The sequence below is a fragment of the Procambarus clarkii genome, unplaced genomic scaffold (genome assembly GCF_040958095.1).
Source record: "Procambarus clarkii isolate CNS0578487 unplaced genomic scaffold, FALCON_Pclarkii_2.0 HiC_scaffold_263, whole genome shotgun sequence".
Classification (NCBI taxonomy): Eukaryota; Metazoa; Arthropoda; class Malacostraca; order Decapoda; family Cambaridae; genus Procambarus; species Procambarus clarkii.
In genome coordinates, this window is record NW_027189296.1 from 292,044 (window position 1) to 309,417 (window position 17,374).

The 17,374-nt window shown below is 57.3% G+C and overlaps 1 protein-coding gene across 2 annotated transcripts; it reads right to left on the reverse strand.

The window, feature by feature from the left end:
- Positions 1-356: 356 nt before the first annotated feature.
- Positions 357-17,165, reverse strand: LOC138361221 (uncharacterized). Of its 2 annotated transcripts, XM_069320636.1 has the most exons (3): positions 15,852-17,165; positions 15,052-15,198; positions 357-2,641 (listed from the first exon to the last, which is right to left on the reverse strand). In XM_069320636.1, the coding sequence occupies exons 1-3, from the start codon at positions 16,242-16,244 to the stop codon at positions 2,414-2,416; spliced, it is 768 nt and encodes a 255-aa protein (XP_069176737.1). In that variant the 5' UTR covers positions 16,245-17,165; the 3' UTR covers positions 357-2,413. The 2 variants fall into 2 exon arrangements, with proteins under 2 accessions (XP_069176737.1, XP_069176738.1); XM_069320637.1 differs by lacking the exon at positions 15,052-15,198 and having other exon boundaries at positions 15,852-17,153.
- Positions 17,166-17,374: the final 209 nt, after the last annotated feature.

A 17,374-nucleotide genomic window follows, 5' to 3' on the forward strand; every position in this document is an offset into this window, starting at 1 on the left:
ACAACACCACAGTAGTGATGGTACAGTGAACTAGAGTGGCAGCACAACACCACAGTAGTGATGGTACAGTGAACTAGAGTGGCAGCACAACACCACAGTAGTGATGGTGATGGTACAGTGAACTAGAGTGGCAGCACAACACCACAGTAGTGATGGTACAGTGAACTAGAGAGGCAACACAACACCACAGTAGTGATGGTGATGGTACAGTGAACTAGCGTGGCAGTACAACACCACAGTAGTGATGGTGATGGTACAGTGAACTAGAGTGGCAGCACAACACCACAGTAGTGATGGTGATGGTACAGTGAACTGGAGTGGCAGTATAACACCACAGTAGTGATGGTGGTGGTACAGTGAACTAGAGAGGTAGCACAACACCACAGTAGTGATGGTGGTGGTACAGTGAACTAGAGTGGCAGCACAACACCACAGTAGTGATGGTGGTGGTACAGTGAACTAGAGTGGCAGCACAACACGACAGTAGTGATGGTGATGGTACAGTGAACTAGAGTGGCAGCAAAACACCACAGTAGTGATGGTGGTGGTACAGTGAACTAGAGTGGCAGCACAACACCACAGTAGTGATGGTGGTGGTACAGTGAACTAGAGTGGCAGCACAACACCACAGTAGTGATGATAAAGTGAACTAGAGTGGCAGCACAACACCACAGTAGTGATGGTGAAGGTACAGTGAACTAGAGAGGCAGCAAAACACCACAGTAGTGATGGTGATGGTACAGTGAACTAGAGTGACAGCACAACACCACAGTAGTGATGGTACAGTGAACTAGAGTGGCAGCACAACACCACAGTAGTGATGGTGATGGTACAGTGAACTAGAGTGGCAGCACAACACCACAGTAGTGATGGTGGTGGTACAGTGAACTAGAATGGCAGCACAACACCACAGTAGTGATGGTACAGTGAACTAGAGTGGCAGCACACCACCACAGTAGTGATGGTGATGGTACAGTGAATTAGAGTGGCAGGAAAACACCACAGTAGTGATGGTACAGTGAACTAGAGTGGCAGCACAACACCACAGTAGTGATGGTACAGTGAACTAGAGTGGCAGCACAACACCACAGTAGTGATGGTGGTGGTACAGTGAACTAGAGAGGTAGCACAACACCACAGTAGTGATGGTGGTGGTACAGTGAACTAGAGTGGCAGCACAACACCACAGTAGTGATGGTGGTGGTACAGTGAACTAGAGTGGCAGCACAACACCACAGTAGTGATGGTAATGGTACAGTGAACTAGAGTGGCAGCACAACACCACAGTAGTGATGATGGTGGTACAGTGAACTAGAGTGGCAGCATAACACTACAGTAGTGATAGTGATGGTACAGTGAACTAGAGTGGCAGCACAACACCACAGTAGTGATGGTGATGGTACAGTGAACTAGAGTGGCAGCACAACACCACAGTAGTGATGGTAGTGATACAGTGAACTAGAGTGACAGCACAACACCACAGAAGTGATGGTGGTGGTACAGTGAACTAGAGAGGCAGCACAACAACACAGTAGTGATGGTTGTGATACAGTGAACTAGAGTGACAGCACAACACCACAGTAGTGATGGTACAGTGAACTAGAGTGGCAGCACAACACCACAGTAGTGATGGTACAGTGAACTAGAGTGGCAGCACAACACCACAGTAGTGATGGTGGTGGTACAGTGTACTAGAGTGGTATCACAATACCACACTAGTGGTGGTGGTGGTGCAGTGAACTAGAGTGGCAGCATAACACCACAGTAGTGATGGTGGTGGTACAGTGAACTAGAGTGGCAGCACAACACCACAGTAGTGATGGTACAGTGAACTAGAGTGGCAGCACAACACCACAGTCCACTACAGTCACCTCCCTAATGTCACTGTGGTTGACTGCTGCCCTCACCACATCCAGGCCGCTCACCACATCACCGAAGACATGTGACAACAGGTAACCATCCTGGCGGTCCCTGGTGGTGATGGTGAACTGGGCACTCCTGGGATCCCCCGGCCTCCACCTGGCCCACACAGCTCCTGCCTGGCCTGACTCCCGGTACTGCCCCTGGAGGTCAGGCAGCAGTGGGGCTCCTCCCTCACCATCATTACTCTCGTAGTCTCCGCCCTCCACCCACTCCCCTGGCTGACCCTTGTCCCACACCTCCAACAGTTTAGTGTTGCGGTAGGTGTGGCCCCGCTGGCCCGTACACAACAACACAAACTGTCTGGCCAGCGGAGTGTCAGGGGTCAGCCGGATGGTGACCCGCCCTCTTGTTGACCCCGCCCACCCGAGGTCAAGGAACGCCAGGGTGCAGGAGGGCTCCAGCATGCCCACAACCTCACTCTCCTGCAGGAAATGAAATAAATCATGCTGATAACTGTATAACAAAATGTTATCATATTAGTTATCAAAACTCAGTAAGTCAGTAATGTCAGTAAGACTAGTGAGTGTAATAAAGTAACCTGGAGGGTGTGGGCGTGGGTGGGCGTGGGCTGACGCAGGAGTGGGTGGAGGTACAGCTGTCCGTCTTGTAGAGTTATCCTGGCGGAGCGGCGGCCATCTTGGTCTTCCTGGACGGCCAACACCCGGCCAGCCTCCACCAGCCTCTTGACGGGCTCCCTCATCCTGTGGAGGTCCTCAACCTGTGGACAGTGTCAGCCCCATTATCACCTGTGGTCAGTGTCAGCCCCATTATCACCTGTGGTCAGTGTCAGACCCATTATAACCTGTGGTCAGTGTCAGTCCCGTTATTTTAGACCTGTAGCTCCAGCCCCCCCTCTACTGGAAGCGGGTTGGTGCTGGACCTGAAGCTCGAGCCCCCTCTACTGGCAGGGGGTTGGTGTTGGACCTGTAGCTCCAGCCCCACTCTAATGGCAGGGGGTTGGTGTTGGACCTGTAGCTCCAGCCCCCTCTACTGGCAGGGGGTTGGTGTTGGATCTGTAGCTCCAGCCCCCTCTACTGGCAGGGGGTTGGTGTTGGACCTGTAGCTCCAGCCCCACTCTACTGGCAGGGGGTTGGTGTTGGACCTGTAGCTCCAGCCCCCTCTACTGGCAGGGGGTTGGTGTTGGACCTGTAGCTCCAGCCCCACTCTACTGGCAGGGGGTTGGTGTTGGACCTGTAGCTCCAGCCCCCTCTACTGGCAGGGGGTTGGTGTTGGACCTGCAGCTCCAGTTCCACTCTACTGGCAGGGGTTGGTGTTGGACCTGTAGCTCCAGCCCCCCTCTTCTGGCAGGGGGTTGGTGCTGGACCTGTAGCTCCAGCCCCCCCTCTACTGGCAGGGGGTTGGTGCTGGACCTATAGCTCCAGCCCCACACTACTGGCCGAAGGGTTCGTGCTGGACCGGTAGCTCCAGCCCCCCTCTACTGGCAGGGGGATGGTGATGGACCTGTAGCTCCAGCCCACCTCTACTGGCAGGTGGTTGGTGCTGGACCTATAACTCCAGCCCCCCCCCCTCTACAGGCAGCGGGTTGGTGCTGGACCTGTAGCTCCAGCCCCAATCTACTGGCAGGGGGTTGGTGCTGGATCTGTAGCTCCAGCCTCCCTCTACTGGCAGGGGGTTGGTGCTGGACCTGTAGCTCCAGCCCACCTCTACTGGCAGGGGGTTGGTGCTGGACCTGTAGCTCCAGCGCCCTCTACTGGCAGGGGGTTGGTGCTAGACCTGTAGCTCCAGGTTTCCTCTACTGGCAGGGGTTGGTGCTAGACCTGTAGCTCCAGCCCCCTCTCTACTGGCAGGGGGTTGGTGCTGGACCTGTAGCTCTAGCCTCCCTCTACTGGCAGGGGGTTGGTGCTGGACCTTTAGCTCCAGCCCCCCACTAGTGGCAGGGAGTTGGTGCTGGACCTGTAGCTCCAGCCCCCCTCTACTGGCAGGGGGTTCTTTCAGGACCAGTCGCTCCAGCCTCCCTCTACTGGAAGGGGGTTGGTGCTGGACCTGTAGCTCCAGCCCCCTTCTACTGGCATGGGGTTGGTGCTGGACCTGTAGCTCCAGCCCCCCCTCTACTGGCAGGGGGTTGCTGCTGGAAATGTAGCTCCAGCCCCCCTCTACTGGCAGGAGAGTTGGTGCTGGACCTGTAGCTCCAGCCCCCTCTACAGGCATGGGAGTTGGTGCTGGACCTGTATCTCCAGCCCCCTTCTACTGGCAGGGGGTTGGTGCTGGACCTGTATCTCCAGCCCCCTTCTACTGGCAGGGGGATGGTGCTGGACCTGTATCTCCAGCCCCCCCTCTACTGGCAGGGGGTTGGTGCTGGACCTGTATCTCCAGCCCCCCCTCTACTGGCAGGGGGTTGGTGCTGGACCTGTAGCTCCAGGCCGCCTCTAATGGCAGGGGGTTGGTGCTGGACCAGTAGCTCCAGCCCCCCTCTACTGGCAGGGGGTTGGTGCTGGACCTGTATCTCCAGCCCCCCCCCTCTACTGGCAGGGGGTTGGTGCTGGACCTGTAGCTCCAGGCCGCCTCTACTGGCAGGGGGTTGATGCTGGACCTGTAGCTCCAGCCCCCTCTACTGGCTGGGGGTTGGTGCTAGACCTGTAGCTCCTGCCCCCCCCCCCTCTACTGGCATTGGGGGTTGGTGCTGGATATGTAGCTCCAACCCTCCCCTCTACTGGCAGGGGGTTGGTGCTGGACCTGTAGCTCCAGCCTCCATCTACTGGCAGGGGGTTGGTGCTGGACCAGTAGCTCCAGCCCCCCTCTACTGGCAGGGGGTTGGTGCTGGACCAGTAGCTCCAGCCCCCCTCTACTGGCAGGGGGTTGGTGCTGGACCTGTAGCTCCAGCCCCCCTCTACTGGCAGGGGGTTGGTTCTGGACCTGTAGCTCCAGCACCCCCTCTACTGGCTGGGGGTTGGTGCTAGACCTGTAGCTCCTGCCCCCCCCCCCCTCTACTGGCATGGGGGGTTGGTGCTGGATATGTAGCTCCTGCACCCCTCTACTGCCAGGGGGTTGGTGCTAGACCTGTAGCTCCAGCCCCCCCCCCCTCTACTGGAAAGGGGTTGGTGCTGGACCTTTAGCTCCAGCCCCTCCTCTAATGGCAGAGGGGTTGGTGCTGGACCTGTAGCTCCTGCCCCCCTCTACTGTCAGGGGATTAGTGCTGAACCTGTAGCTTTTGGCCCCCTCTTCTGGCAGGGGGTTGAGGCTGGACCAGTAGCTCCAGCCCTCCTCTACTGGCAGGGGGTTGGTGCTGGACCTGTAGCTCCAGCCCCCTTTTACTTGCAGGGAGTTGGTGCTGGACCTGTAGCTCCAGCCCCCCCTCAACTGGCAGGGGGGTTGGTGCTGGACCTGTAGCTCCATCCCCCCACCTCTATTGGCAAGGGGTTGGTGCTGGGCCTGTAGCTCCAGCCCCCCCTCTACTGGCATGGGGGGTTGGTGCTGGACCTGTAGCTCCAGCCCCCCTCTACTGGCAGGGGGATGGTGCTGGACCTATAGCTTCAGCCCCCCTCTACTGGCAGGGGGTTGGTGCTGGACCTGTAGCTCTAGCCCCCCTCTACTGGCAGGGGGTTGATGCTGGACCTATAGCTCCAGCCCCCCTCTACTGGCAGGGGGTTGGTGTTAGCCCTATATCTCCAGGCCCCCCCCCCCCCTCTGCTGACAGGGGGTTGGTGCTGGGCCTGTAGCTCCAGCCCCCCCTCTACTGGCATGGGGGGTTGGTGCTAGACCTGTAGCTTCAGCCCCCCTCTACTGGCAGGTGATTGGTGCTGGACCTGTAGCTGCAGCCCCCCCCCTCTACTGGCAGGGGGTTGGTGCTGGACCAGTAGCTCCAGCCCCCCTCTACTGGCAGGGGGTTGGTGTTAGCCCTATATCTCCAGGCCCCCCCCCCTCTGCTGACAGGGGGTTGGTGCTGGACCTGTAGCTCCAGGCCGCCTCTCCTGGCAGGGGGTTGATGCTGGACTTGTAACTCCAGCCCCCCTCTACTGGCAGGGGGTTGGTTCTGGACCTGTAGCTCTAGCCCCCCCTCTACTGGCATGGGGGGTTGGTGCTAGACCTGTAGCTCCAGCCCCCCTCTACTGGCAGGGGGATGGTGCTGGACCTGTAGCTTCAGCCCCCCTCTACTGGCAGGGGGTTGGTGCTGGACCTGTAGCTCTAGCCCCCCTCTACTGGCAGGGGGTTGATACTTGACCTATAGCTCCAGCCCCCCCTCTACTGGCCGAAGGGTTGGTGCTGGGCCTGTAGCTCCAGCCCCCTCTACTGGCATGGGGGGTTGGGGCTAGACTTGTAGCTCCAGCCCCCCTCTACTGGCAGGGGGTTGGTGCTGGACCTGTAGCTTCAGCCCCCCTCTACTGGCAGGGGGTTGGTGCTGGACCTGTAGCTCTAGCCCCCCTCTACTGGCTGGGGGTTGGTGCTGGACCAGTAGCTCCAGCCCCCCTCTACTGGCAGGGGGTTGGTGTTAGCCCTATATCTCCAGCCCCCCCCCTCTGCTGACAGGGGGTTGGTGTTAGCCCTATAGCTTCAGCCCCCCTCTGCTGACCGGGGGTTGGTGTTAGCCCTATAGCTTCAGCCCCCCTCTACTGGCAGGGGGATGGTGCTGGACCTGTAGCTCCAGCCCCCCCTCTACTGGCAGGGGTTTGGTGCTGGACCTGTAGCTCCAGCCCCCCCCTCTACTGGAAAGGGGTTGGTGCTGGGCCTGTAGCTCCAGCCCCCTTCTACTGGCAGAGGGGTTGGTGCTAGACCTGTAGCTCCTGCCCCCCTCTACTGTCAGGAGATTAGTGCTGAACCTGTAGCTCCAGGCCCCCTCTACTGGCAGGGGGATGGGGCTGGACCAGTAGCTCCAGCCCCCCTCTACTGGCAGAGGGTTGGTGCTAGACCGGTAGCTCCAGCCTTCCTTTACTGTCAGGGGATTAGTGCTGAACCTGTAGCTTTTGGCCCCCTCTTCTGGCAGGGGGTTGAGGCTGGACCAGTAGCTCCAGCCCTCCTCTACTGGCAGGGGGTTGGTGCTGGACCTGTAGCTCCAGCCCCCTTTTACTTGCAGGGAGTTGGTGCTGGACCTGTAGCTCCAGCCCCCCCTCAACTGGCAGGGGGGTTGGTGCTGGACCTGTAGCTCCATCCCCCCACCTCTATTGGCAAGGGGTTGGTGCTGGGCCTGTAGCTCCAGCCCCCCCTCTACTGGCATGGGGGGTTGGTGCTGGACCTGTAGCTCCAGCCCCCCTCTACTGGCAGGGGGATGGTGCTGGACCTATAGCTTCAGCCCCCCTCTACTGGCAGGGGGTTGGTGCTGGACCTGTAGCTCTAGCCCCCCTCTACTGGCAGGGGGTTGATGCTGGACCTATAGCTCCAGCCCCCCTCTACTGGCAGGGGGTTGGTGTTAGCCCTATATCTCCAGGCCCCCCCCCCCTCTGCTGACAGGGGGTTGGTGCTGGGCCTGTAGCTCCAGCCCCCCCTCTACTGGCATGGGGGGTTGGTGCTAGACCTGTAGCTTCAGCCCCCCTCTACTGGCAGGTGATTGGTGCTGGACCTGTAGCTGCAGCCCCCCCCCTCTACTGGCAGGGGGTTGGTGCTGGACCAGTAGCTCCAGCCCCCCTCTACTGGCAGGGGGTTGGTGTTAGCCCTATATCTCCAGGCCCCCCCCCCTCTGCTGACAGGGGGTTGGTGCTGGACCTGTAGCTCCAGGCCGCCTCTCCTGGCAGGGGGTTGATGCTGGACTTGTAACTCCAGCCCCCCTCTACTGGCAGGGGGTTGGTTCTGGACCTGTAGCTCTAGCCCCCCCTCTACTGGCATGGGGGGTTGGTGCTAGACCTGTAGCTCCAGCCCCCCTCTACTGGCAGGGGGATGGTGCTGGACCTGTAGCTTCAGCCCCCCTCTACTGGCAGGGGGTTGGTGCTGGACCTGTAGCTCTAGCCCCCCTCTACTGGCAGGGGGTTGATACTTGACCTATAGCTCCAGCCCCCCCTCTACTGGCCGAAGGGTTGGTGCTGGGCCTGTAGCTCCAGCCCCCTCTACTGGCATGGGGGGTTGGGGCTAGACTTGTAGCTCCAGCCCCCCTCTACTGGCAGGGGGTTGGTGCTGGACCTGTAGCTTCAGCCCCCCTCTACTGGCAGGGGGTTGGTGCTGGACCTGTAGCTCTAGCCCCCCTCTACTGGCTGGGGGTTGGTGCTGGACCAGTAGCTCCAGCCCCCCTCTACTGGCAGGGGGTTGGTGTTAGCCCTATATCTCCAGCCCCCCCCCTCTGCTGACAGGGGGTTGGTGTTAGCCCTATAGCTTCAGCCCCCCTCTGCTGACCGGGGGTTGGTGTTAGCCCTATAGCTTCAGCCCCCCTCTACTGGCAGGGGGATGGTGCTGGACCTGTAGCTCCAGCCCCCCCTCTACTGGCAGGGGTTTGGTGCTGGACCTGTAGCTCCAGCCCCCCCCTCTACTGGAAAGGGGTTGGTGCTGGGCCTGTAGCTCCAGCCCCCTTCTACTGGCAGAGGGGTTGGTGCTAGACCTGTAGCTCCTGCCCCCCTCTACTGTCAGGAGATTAGTGCTGAACCTGTAGCTCCAGGCCCCCTCTACTGGCAGGGGGATGGGGCTGGACCAGTAGCTCCAGCCCCCCTCTACTGGCAGAGGGTTGGTGCTAGACCGGTAGCTCCAGCCTTCCTTTACTGGAAGGGGGTTGGTGCTGAACCTGAAGCTCCAACCCTCCCCTCTACTGGCATGGGGTTGGTGCTGGATCTGTATCTCCAGCCCCCCCCCCCTCTACTGGCAGGTGATTGGTGCTGGACCTGTAGCTGCAGCCCCCCCCCCCCTCTACTGGCAGGGGGTTGGTGCTGGACCTGTAGCTCCAGCCCAACACCCTCTACTGTCAAGGGGTTGGTCCTGAACCTGAAGCACCAACCCTCCCCTGAACTGGCCGGGGGTTGGTGTTAGCCCTATAGCTCCAGCCCCCCCCCCCTCTGCTGACAGGGGGTTGGTGTTAGCCCTATAGCTTCAGCCCCCCCTCTGCTGACCGGGGGTTGGTGCTGGACCTGTAGCTCCAGCCCCCTCTACTGGCAGGGGGTTGGTGCTGGACCTGTAGCTCGAGCCCCCCCCCCCCCCGCTACTGGAAAGGGGTTGGTGCTGGACCTTTAGCTCCAGCCCCTCCTCTAATGGCAGAGGGGTTGGTGCTGGACCTGTAGCTCCTGCCCCCCTCTACTGTCAGGGGATTAGTGCTGAACCTGTAGCTCCAGGCCCCCTCTACTGGCAGGGGGATGAGTCTGGACCAGTAGCTCCAGCCCCCCTCTACTGGCAGGGGGTTGGTGCTGGACCTGTAGCTCCAGCCCCCTTCTACTTGCAGGGAGTTGGTGCTGGACCTGTAGCTCCAGCTCCCCCTCAACTGGCAGGGGGGTTGGTGCTGGACCTGTAGCTCCATTCCCCCCCCTCTATTGGCAAGGGGTTGGTGCTGGGCCTGTAGCTCCAGCCCCCCTCTACTGGCATGGGGGGTTGGTGCTAGACATGTAGCTCCAGCCCCCCTCTACTGGCAGGGGAATGGTGCTGGACCTGTAGCTTCAGCCCCCCCTCTACTGGCAGGGGGTTGGTGCTGGACCTGTAGCTCTAGCCCCCCTCTACTGGAAGGGGGTTGATGCTGGACCTATAGCTCCAGCCCCACACTACTGGCCGAAGGGTTGGTGCTGGGCCTGTAGCTCCAGCCCCCCTCTACTGGCATGGGGTTGGTGCTAGACCTGTAGCACCAGCCCCCCTCTACTGGCAGGTGATTGGTGCTGGACCTGTAGCTCCAGCCCCCCCTCTACTGGCAGGGGGTTGGTGCTGGACCAGTAGCTCCAGCCCCCCTCTACTGGCAGGGGGTTGGTGTTAGCCCTATATCTCCAGCCCCCCCCCCCCTCTGCTGACAGGGGGTTGGTGTTAGCCCTATAGCTTCAGCCCCCCCTCTGCTGACCGGGGGTTGGTGCTGGACCTGTACCTCCAAACCCCCCCCCCCCTTCAACTGGCAGAGGGGTTGGTGCTGGACCTGTAGTTCCAGCCCCCCCCCCCTCTATTGGCAAGGGGTTGGTGCTGGGCCTGTAGCTCCAACCCCCTCTACTGGCAGGTGGTTGATGCTGGACCTGTAGCTCCAGCCCTCCTCTACTGGCAGGGGGTTGGTGCTGGACCTGTAACTCCAGCCTCCCTCTACTGGCAGGGGGTTGGTGCTGGACCTGTAGCTCCAGCCCTCCCTCTACTGGCAGGGGGTTGGTGCTGGACCTGTAGCTCCAGCCCCCCTCTACTGGCAGAGGGTTGGTGCTAGACCAGTAGCTCCAGCCTTCCTTTACTGGAAGGGGGTTGGTGCTGGACCTGTAGCTCCAGCCCCCCTCTACTAGCAGGGGGTTGGGGCTGGACCTGTAACTCCAGCCCCCCTCTACTGTCAGGGGGTTGGTGCTAGACCTGTAGCTCCTGCCCCCCCTCTACTGGCAGGGGGTTGGTGCTGGACCTGTAGCTCCAGCCCCCCCTCTACTGTCAAGGTGTTGGTGCTGAACCTGAAGCTCCAACCCTCCCCTCTACTGGCAGGGGGTTGGATCTGTATCTCCAGCCCCCCTTTACTGGCAGGGGGTTCTTTCAGGACCAGTCGCTCCAGCCTCCCTCTACTGGAAGGGCGTTGGTGCTGGACCTGTAGCTTTAGCCCCCCCTCTACTGCCATGGGGTTGGTGCTAGACCTGTAGCTCCAGCCCCCCTCTACTGGCAGGGGGTTGGTGCTGGACCTGTAGCTCCAGCCCCCCTCTACTTGCAGAGAGTTGGTGCTGGACCTGTAGCTCCAGCCCCCTCTCAATTGGCAGGGGGGTTGGTGCTGGACCTGTAGCTCCATCCCCCCCTCTATTGGCAAGGGGTTGGTGCTGGGCCTGTAACTCCAGCCCCCCCTCTACTGGCATGGGGGGTTGATGCTAGACCTGTATCTCCTGCCCCCTCTACTGACAAGGGGCTGGTGCTGAACCTGAAGCTCCAACCCTCCCCTCTAGTGGCAGGGGGTTGGTTCTGGACCTACAGCTCCAGCGCCTCCCTCTACTGGCAGGGGGTTAGGGCTGGACCAGTAGCTCCAGCCCCCCTCAACTGGCAGGGGGTTGGTGCTGGACCTGTAGCTCCAGCCCCCCTCTACTGCCAGGGGGTTGGTGCTGGACCAGTAGCTCCAGCCCCCTCTACTGCCAGGGGGTTGGTGCTGGACCAGTAGCTCCAGCCCCCCTCTACTGCCAGGGGGTTGGTGCTGGACCAGTAGCTCCAGCCCCCTCCCCCTTCTACTGCCAGGGGGTTGGTGCTAGACCTGTAGCTCCAGTCTCTCTCTACTGGCAGGGGGTTGGTGCTGGACCTGTAGCTCCTGCCCTCCTCTATTGTCAAGAAGCTGGTGCTAAACCTGAAGCTCCAACCCTCCCCTCTACTGGCATGGGGTTGGTGCTGGATCCACAGCTCCAGCCCCCTCTACGGGCAGGGGGTTGGTGCTGGACCTACAGCTCCAGCCCCTCCCTCTACTGGCAGGGGGTTACGGATGGACCAGTAGCTCCAGCCCCCCTTTACTGGCAGCGGGTTGGAGCTGGACCTATATCTCCTGCCCCCCCTCTACTGGCAGGGGGCTGGTGCTGGACCTGTAACTCCAGCCCCCCTCTACTGCCAGGGGGTTGGTGCTGGACCTGTAGCTCCAGCACCCCCCTCTACTGGCAGGGGGTTGGTGCTGGACATGTATCTCCAGCCCCCCTCTACTGGCAGGGGGTTGGTGCTGGACATGTATCTCCAGCCCCCCTCTACTGGGAAGTGGTTGGTGCCGAACCAGAAGCTCCAACCCACCCCTCTACTGCCAGGGGGTTGGTGCTAGACCTGTAACTCCAGCCCCCTTCCACTGGCAGGGGGTTGGTGCTTGACCTGTAGCTCCAGCCCCCCCTCTACTGGCAGGGGGTTGGTGCTGGACCTGTAGCTCCAGCCCCACTCTACTGGCAGGGGGTTGATGCTGGACCTGTAGCTCCAGGGCCGCTCTACTGGCAGGGGGTTGATGCTGGACCTGTAGCTCCAGCCCCCTTCTACTGGCAGGGGGTTGGTGCTAGACCTGTAACTCCAGCCCCCTTCTACTGGCAGGGGGTTAGTGCTGGACCTGTAGCTCCAGCCCCCCTCTACTAGCAGGGGGTTGGTGCTGGACCTGTAGCTCCAGCCCCACTCTACTGGCAGGGGGTTGGTGCTGGAGCAGTAGCTCCAGCCTCCAGCCTCCTACGAGGGGGCCTCGTAGCCTGGTGGATAGCGCGCAGGACTCGTAATTCTGTGGCGCGGGTTCGATTCCCGCACGAGGCAGAAACAAATGGGCAAAAGTTTCTTTCACCCTGAATGCCCCTGTTACCTAGCAGTAAATAGGTACCTGGGAGTTAGTCAGCTGTCACGGGCTGCTTCTTGGGGGTGGAGGCCTGGTCGAGGACCGGGCCGCGGGGACACTAAAGCCCCGAAATCATCTCAAGATAACCTCAAGATAACCTCCCTCTATTGGCTGAGGGATGGAGCTGGACCTGTAACTCCAGCCCCACTCTTCTGGCAAGGGCTGGTGTTGGAGATGTTGCTACAGCCCCCCCTCTACTGGCAGGGGGTTGGTGCTGGACCCGTAGCTCCAGCCCCCCCCCCCTCTACTGGAAAGGGGTTGGTGCTGGACCTCTATCTTAAGCCCCCCTCTACTGGCAGGGGGTTGGTGTTGGACCTGAAGCTCCAGCCACCCTCTACTGGCAGAGGGTTGGTTCTGGACCTGTAGCTCCAGCCCACCTCTACTGGCAGGGGTTTGGTGCTGGACCTGTAGCTCCAGCCCCCCTCTGCTGGCAGGGGGTCTGTGCTGGACCTGTAGCTCCAACCCCCACCCCCCTCTCTCCCAACTGGCAGGGGACTGGTGGTGGACCTGTAGCTCCAGCCCCCCTCTACTGGCATGTGTTTGATTCTGGAACTTTAGCTCTAGCCCCACCCCTCTAGTGGTAGGGGGGTTGAAGCTGGACCTGTAGCTCCAGCCCCTCCCCTCTACTGGCAGGGGGTTGGTGCTGGACCTGTAGCTCCAGCCTCACTCTACTGGCAGGGGGAGGGATGGTGCTGGACCTGTAGCCCCAGCCCCCTTCTACTGGCAGGGAGTTGGTGCTGGACCTGTAGCTACAGCCCTCCCTCTACTGGCAGGGGGTTGGTGCTGGACCTGTAGTTCCAGTCCCCCTCTACTGACAGGGGGTTGGTGCTGGACCTGTAGCTCCAGCCCCCCCCCCCATCTACTGGCAGGGGGGATGGTGCTGGATCTGTAGCCCCAGCCCCTTTCTACTGGCAGGGGGTTGGTGCTGGACCTGTAGGTCCAGCCTCCCCTCTACTGGCAGGGGGGGATGGTGCTGGATCTGTAGCCCCAGCCCCCTCTAATGGCAGGGGCTTGGTCCTGGACCTGTAGCTCTAGCCCCCCCCCCCTCTACTGGCAGGGGGTTGATTCTGGACCTGTAGCTCCAGCCAACCACTATACTGGCAGGGGGTTGGTGTGGGAAATGTAGCTCCAGCCCCCCCTCTACTGGCAGGGGGTTGGTGCTAGACCTGTACCTTCAGCCCCCCCTCTACTGGCAGGGGGTTGGTTCTGGACCTGTAGCTCCAGCCCACCTCTACTGGCAGGGGGCTGGTGCTGGACCTAAAGCTCCAGCCCCTCTCTACTGGCAGGGGGTTGGTTCTGGATCTGTAGCTTTAGCCCACCTCTACTGCATGTCAAGGATTTGGGAATAATGATGTCCGACGATGTAACATTTAGGGAGCATAACCAAGCAAATATCGCATCAGCCAGAAAAATGATCGCGAGAACTTTCAAATCCAGGGATCCCATCACAATGGTTGTACTCTTCAAGTCACTTGTGTTGTTCCGTCTCGAGTACTGTTCAGTACTCAGTCCCCCCTTTAGAGCAGGAGAGATTGCTGAATTAGAGGGAATACAGAGAACATATACGGCACGCATAGACGAGATAAAACACCTAAATTATTGGGATCGTCTCAAAACTCTCCAAATGTACTCTCTAGAAAGGAGACGAGAGAGTTACCAAATAATATACACACTGAAAATACTGAAGGGTCAGGTCCAAAATGTACACAGTAAAATAACAACGTACTGGAGTGAACAATATGGAAGAAAATGCATGATTGGACCAGTGAAGAGCAGGGGTGCCATAGGCACAATCAGAGAACACTGTATAAACATCAGAGGTCAGCGCTTGTTCAACGTCTTCCCAGTGATTATAATAAATATTGCCGGAACAACTGTGGACATCTTCAAGAGAAAACTGGACGGTTTTCTAAGAGAAGTTCCGGATCAGCCGGGCTGTGGTGGGTATGTGGCCCTGCGGGCCGCTCCAAGCAACAGCCTGGTGGACCAAAATCTCACAAGTCGAGCCTGGCCTCGGGCTGGGCTTGGGGAGTAGAACTCCCAGAACCCCATCAACTAGGTATCAACCAGGTACTGGCAGGGGGTTGGTGCTGGACCGCTGGACCTGTAGCTCCAGCCTCACTCTACTGGCAGGGGGTTGGTGCTGGACCTGTAGCTCCAGCCTCCCTGTACTGGCAGGGGGTTGGTACTGGACCTGTAGCTCCAGCCTCCCTGTACTGGCAGGGGGTTGGTGCTGGACCTGTAGCTCCAGCCTCCCTGTACTGGCAGGGGGTTGGTGCTGGACCTGTAGCTCCACTCCCCCTCTACTGGCAGGGGGTTGGTGTTGGACCTGAAATTCCAGCCTCCTCTTCTGGCAGAGAGGTTTATGCTGGCATTGTCTGGGAGTTTGTTGGCAGTTCTAAGGCTTCAGTCTCTTCGAACCCAGCAGTGGTCTGTTTTGGTTCACTGTCTTCCTGAATGCTTTCCCGGTTGGTTGGTGGAGTGTCACCCGCTCTCTGTGCCTCTGTGAGGGGAGCCAGGATCCCGGGTTCAATAGAGGATCACAGGTTCAATCACCATGCAGGACAGAAATGGTTCACATGCTTCCTTTCACTTGATAGGTCTGTTCACCTACCAGTAAATATTTATCCAGGAGTTAGGCAACTATTGTGCATTGTATGTTAAGGAAAGTCAGTAGTTGACCTTGGGGAACCTCGATAAACCTAAGAACAGGCTTCCTCTCCTCAAAACGCAACTCAATATCTTGTGATATGACCTATGAGAGGAAATCAGAAACTTACTGTTAATTGCTTCTGGTGGATCTCTCCAGTGATTTCCTGAACTTTATTCATGATGCTGGAGGCTGAGTCTCCCAGGTGTACGGTGTCAGCTGTGGCACCTGTCTCTGTGGTCATCATCTCCAGGGCCTCCCTGATGGTCTCCTGCACCTGTCATTACCAACACAAACATTAATGGTGGAGGCTGAGTCTCCCAGGTGTACGGGGTCAGCTGTGGCACCTGTCTCTGTGGTCATCATCTCCAGGGCCTCCCTGATGGTCTCCTGCACCTGTCATTACCAACACAAACATTAATGGTGGAGGCTGAGTCTCCCAGGTGTATGGGGTCAGCTGTGGCACCTGTCTCTGTGGTCATCATCTCCAGGGCCTCCTTGATGGTCTCCTGCACCTGTCATTACCAACACAAACATTAATAGTGGAGGCTGAGTCTCCCAGGTGTACGGGGTCAGCTGTGGCACTTGTCTCTGTGGACATCATCTCCAGGGCCTCCCTCATGGTCTCCTGCACCTGTCATTGCCAACACAAACATTAATGGCGGAACCTGGCTCTGAGTAAATGAAGCATCAGCCTCTGAGTAAAGTAATTTGACAATATAAGTAATGTTTTTCTACACTGACCACAGTGTAGAGAAACACCAAGATGACAGTTGACTTTATTAATAAAAATGTTTCAGGTGTTAGAACAAAAAGTTTCCTATATATAAAGTCTACTCTCATCTTGATGTGTGTCCATGTCAAAAGTGTTTATATAGAGGCAATACTACACTCAGTTGGGTGAGAACAATGTGACCTTCAGCAGCGTACCTTCACTGAGGTGTGGACAGTCTTGACATCTGGGAAGAGTTCCTGGCACTTCCGGAGCCAATTTTCTACCTCCATGTTGCATTGGTCAACTTCATTGATGGTCATGAATACTTCCTGTGCTGTGTTGACTGTGTTGAGGCTCCCCAACATGGCCTGCAGCTGAGTCTTCCCTTCCTCTCCTTGTGTTGTCATATCCACCACACTGGTATCCTCCAGTTCCAAGAGTTTCATTGCTGACTTATTCTGCTCTACCAGAGCATAGAGTCTGTCCTGGAGCTGGAGGTGATGAGTCTTCCAGTCCCCCAACTGCCCCCGGTACTCCCCCAGCTGGGACAGTACCTCTTCACAGCTAGTAATGAGGCGGCTGATGCTGCTCATCTGCTCCTGCACCATGGAACGTAATGTCTTACTGATGCCTTTGGCAGAACCTTCATAAGGTTTTGCTGGCACTACTTCCTCAGTTGTTAGCTGGATATTTTTGAGTTTCCTAACTAAAGCCTCCACAGCATAGTTAATTGGGAACTGAGTAGAGGCTGTGGCAGCGTGCTCGGCACGGCAGCTGGGGCAGGTCAGCTGACCATTCTTGATAGCATTGTCAATACACTGGGAGCAGAATGTGTGGCCACATGGCAGTGTGCGAGGTCGTAGCCGATTTTCGGCATAATCGTTAAAACACACTGAACATTCCTCTGGCTTGTTATCCTGTGGAAAAGAATATTTAGTTTGCTAGATGTATTTACAACTAAAACTAATATTACAGTACTTTATTTACTAATACAAATTACATATTTTTATACATTCTTTGCATTAGCTATTTCAAAGCAGGGTTAATATTACTGACAGATTAACACATTCACAGCAAGGCCAATATTTTTTATAAACATATCCCGGAGTATGGGATAATATATTTTGGTAACACATTGCAGCAGCAGGGCCGTATATAAGTTTATAAGCCGTACCCAAGAGTACAGACTAACAAAACCCGTCCTTACTTTATTAAGAATAATGGAAGGAAATGTATGTATCGTATGTGATAATGGGGGAAGGATCAAGTATTCTTAGTCTAAGTTGGACAATAAGTACACTGTGGGTTACATCTTAACACATGGGTTTTATTGAACAACTCTGGATTATTTTACACTTACTATGGGAACACACAATTACGTTACAGGATTGTTGAGATTGAGTGATACTCTTCACCAAACATAACCATGATGGATAAATTGACTATTGGTCTCACACAAATCTGGGCTTAGTTGATTTGGTGGTGATAAGACCACCAAATCTTATCTATTTGATTTATAAAGTACAGTATATATATACTGTATATAAATATATATATTATTAAATATGACCGAAAAAGTAAGATTAATAATTCTAACACGAATTTTCTCAATCTTTCGTACATTTCTTTTCACTGTTGGAGGTAATTCAAAAATCAATTCTCCAAAATTCATTTTTATTTCTAGTCTGACGCGACACGAGCGCGTTTCGTAAAACTTATTACATTTTCAAAGACTTTA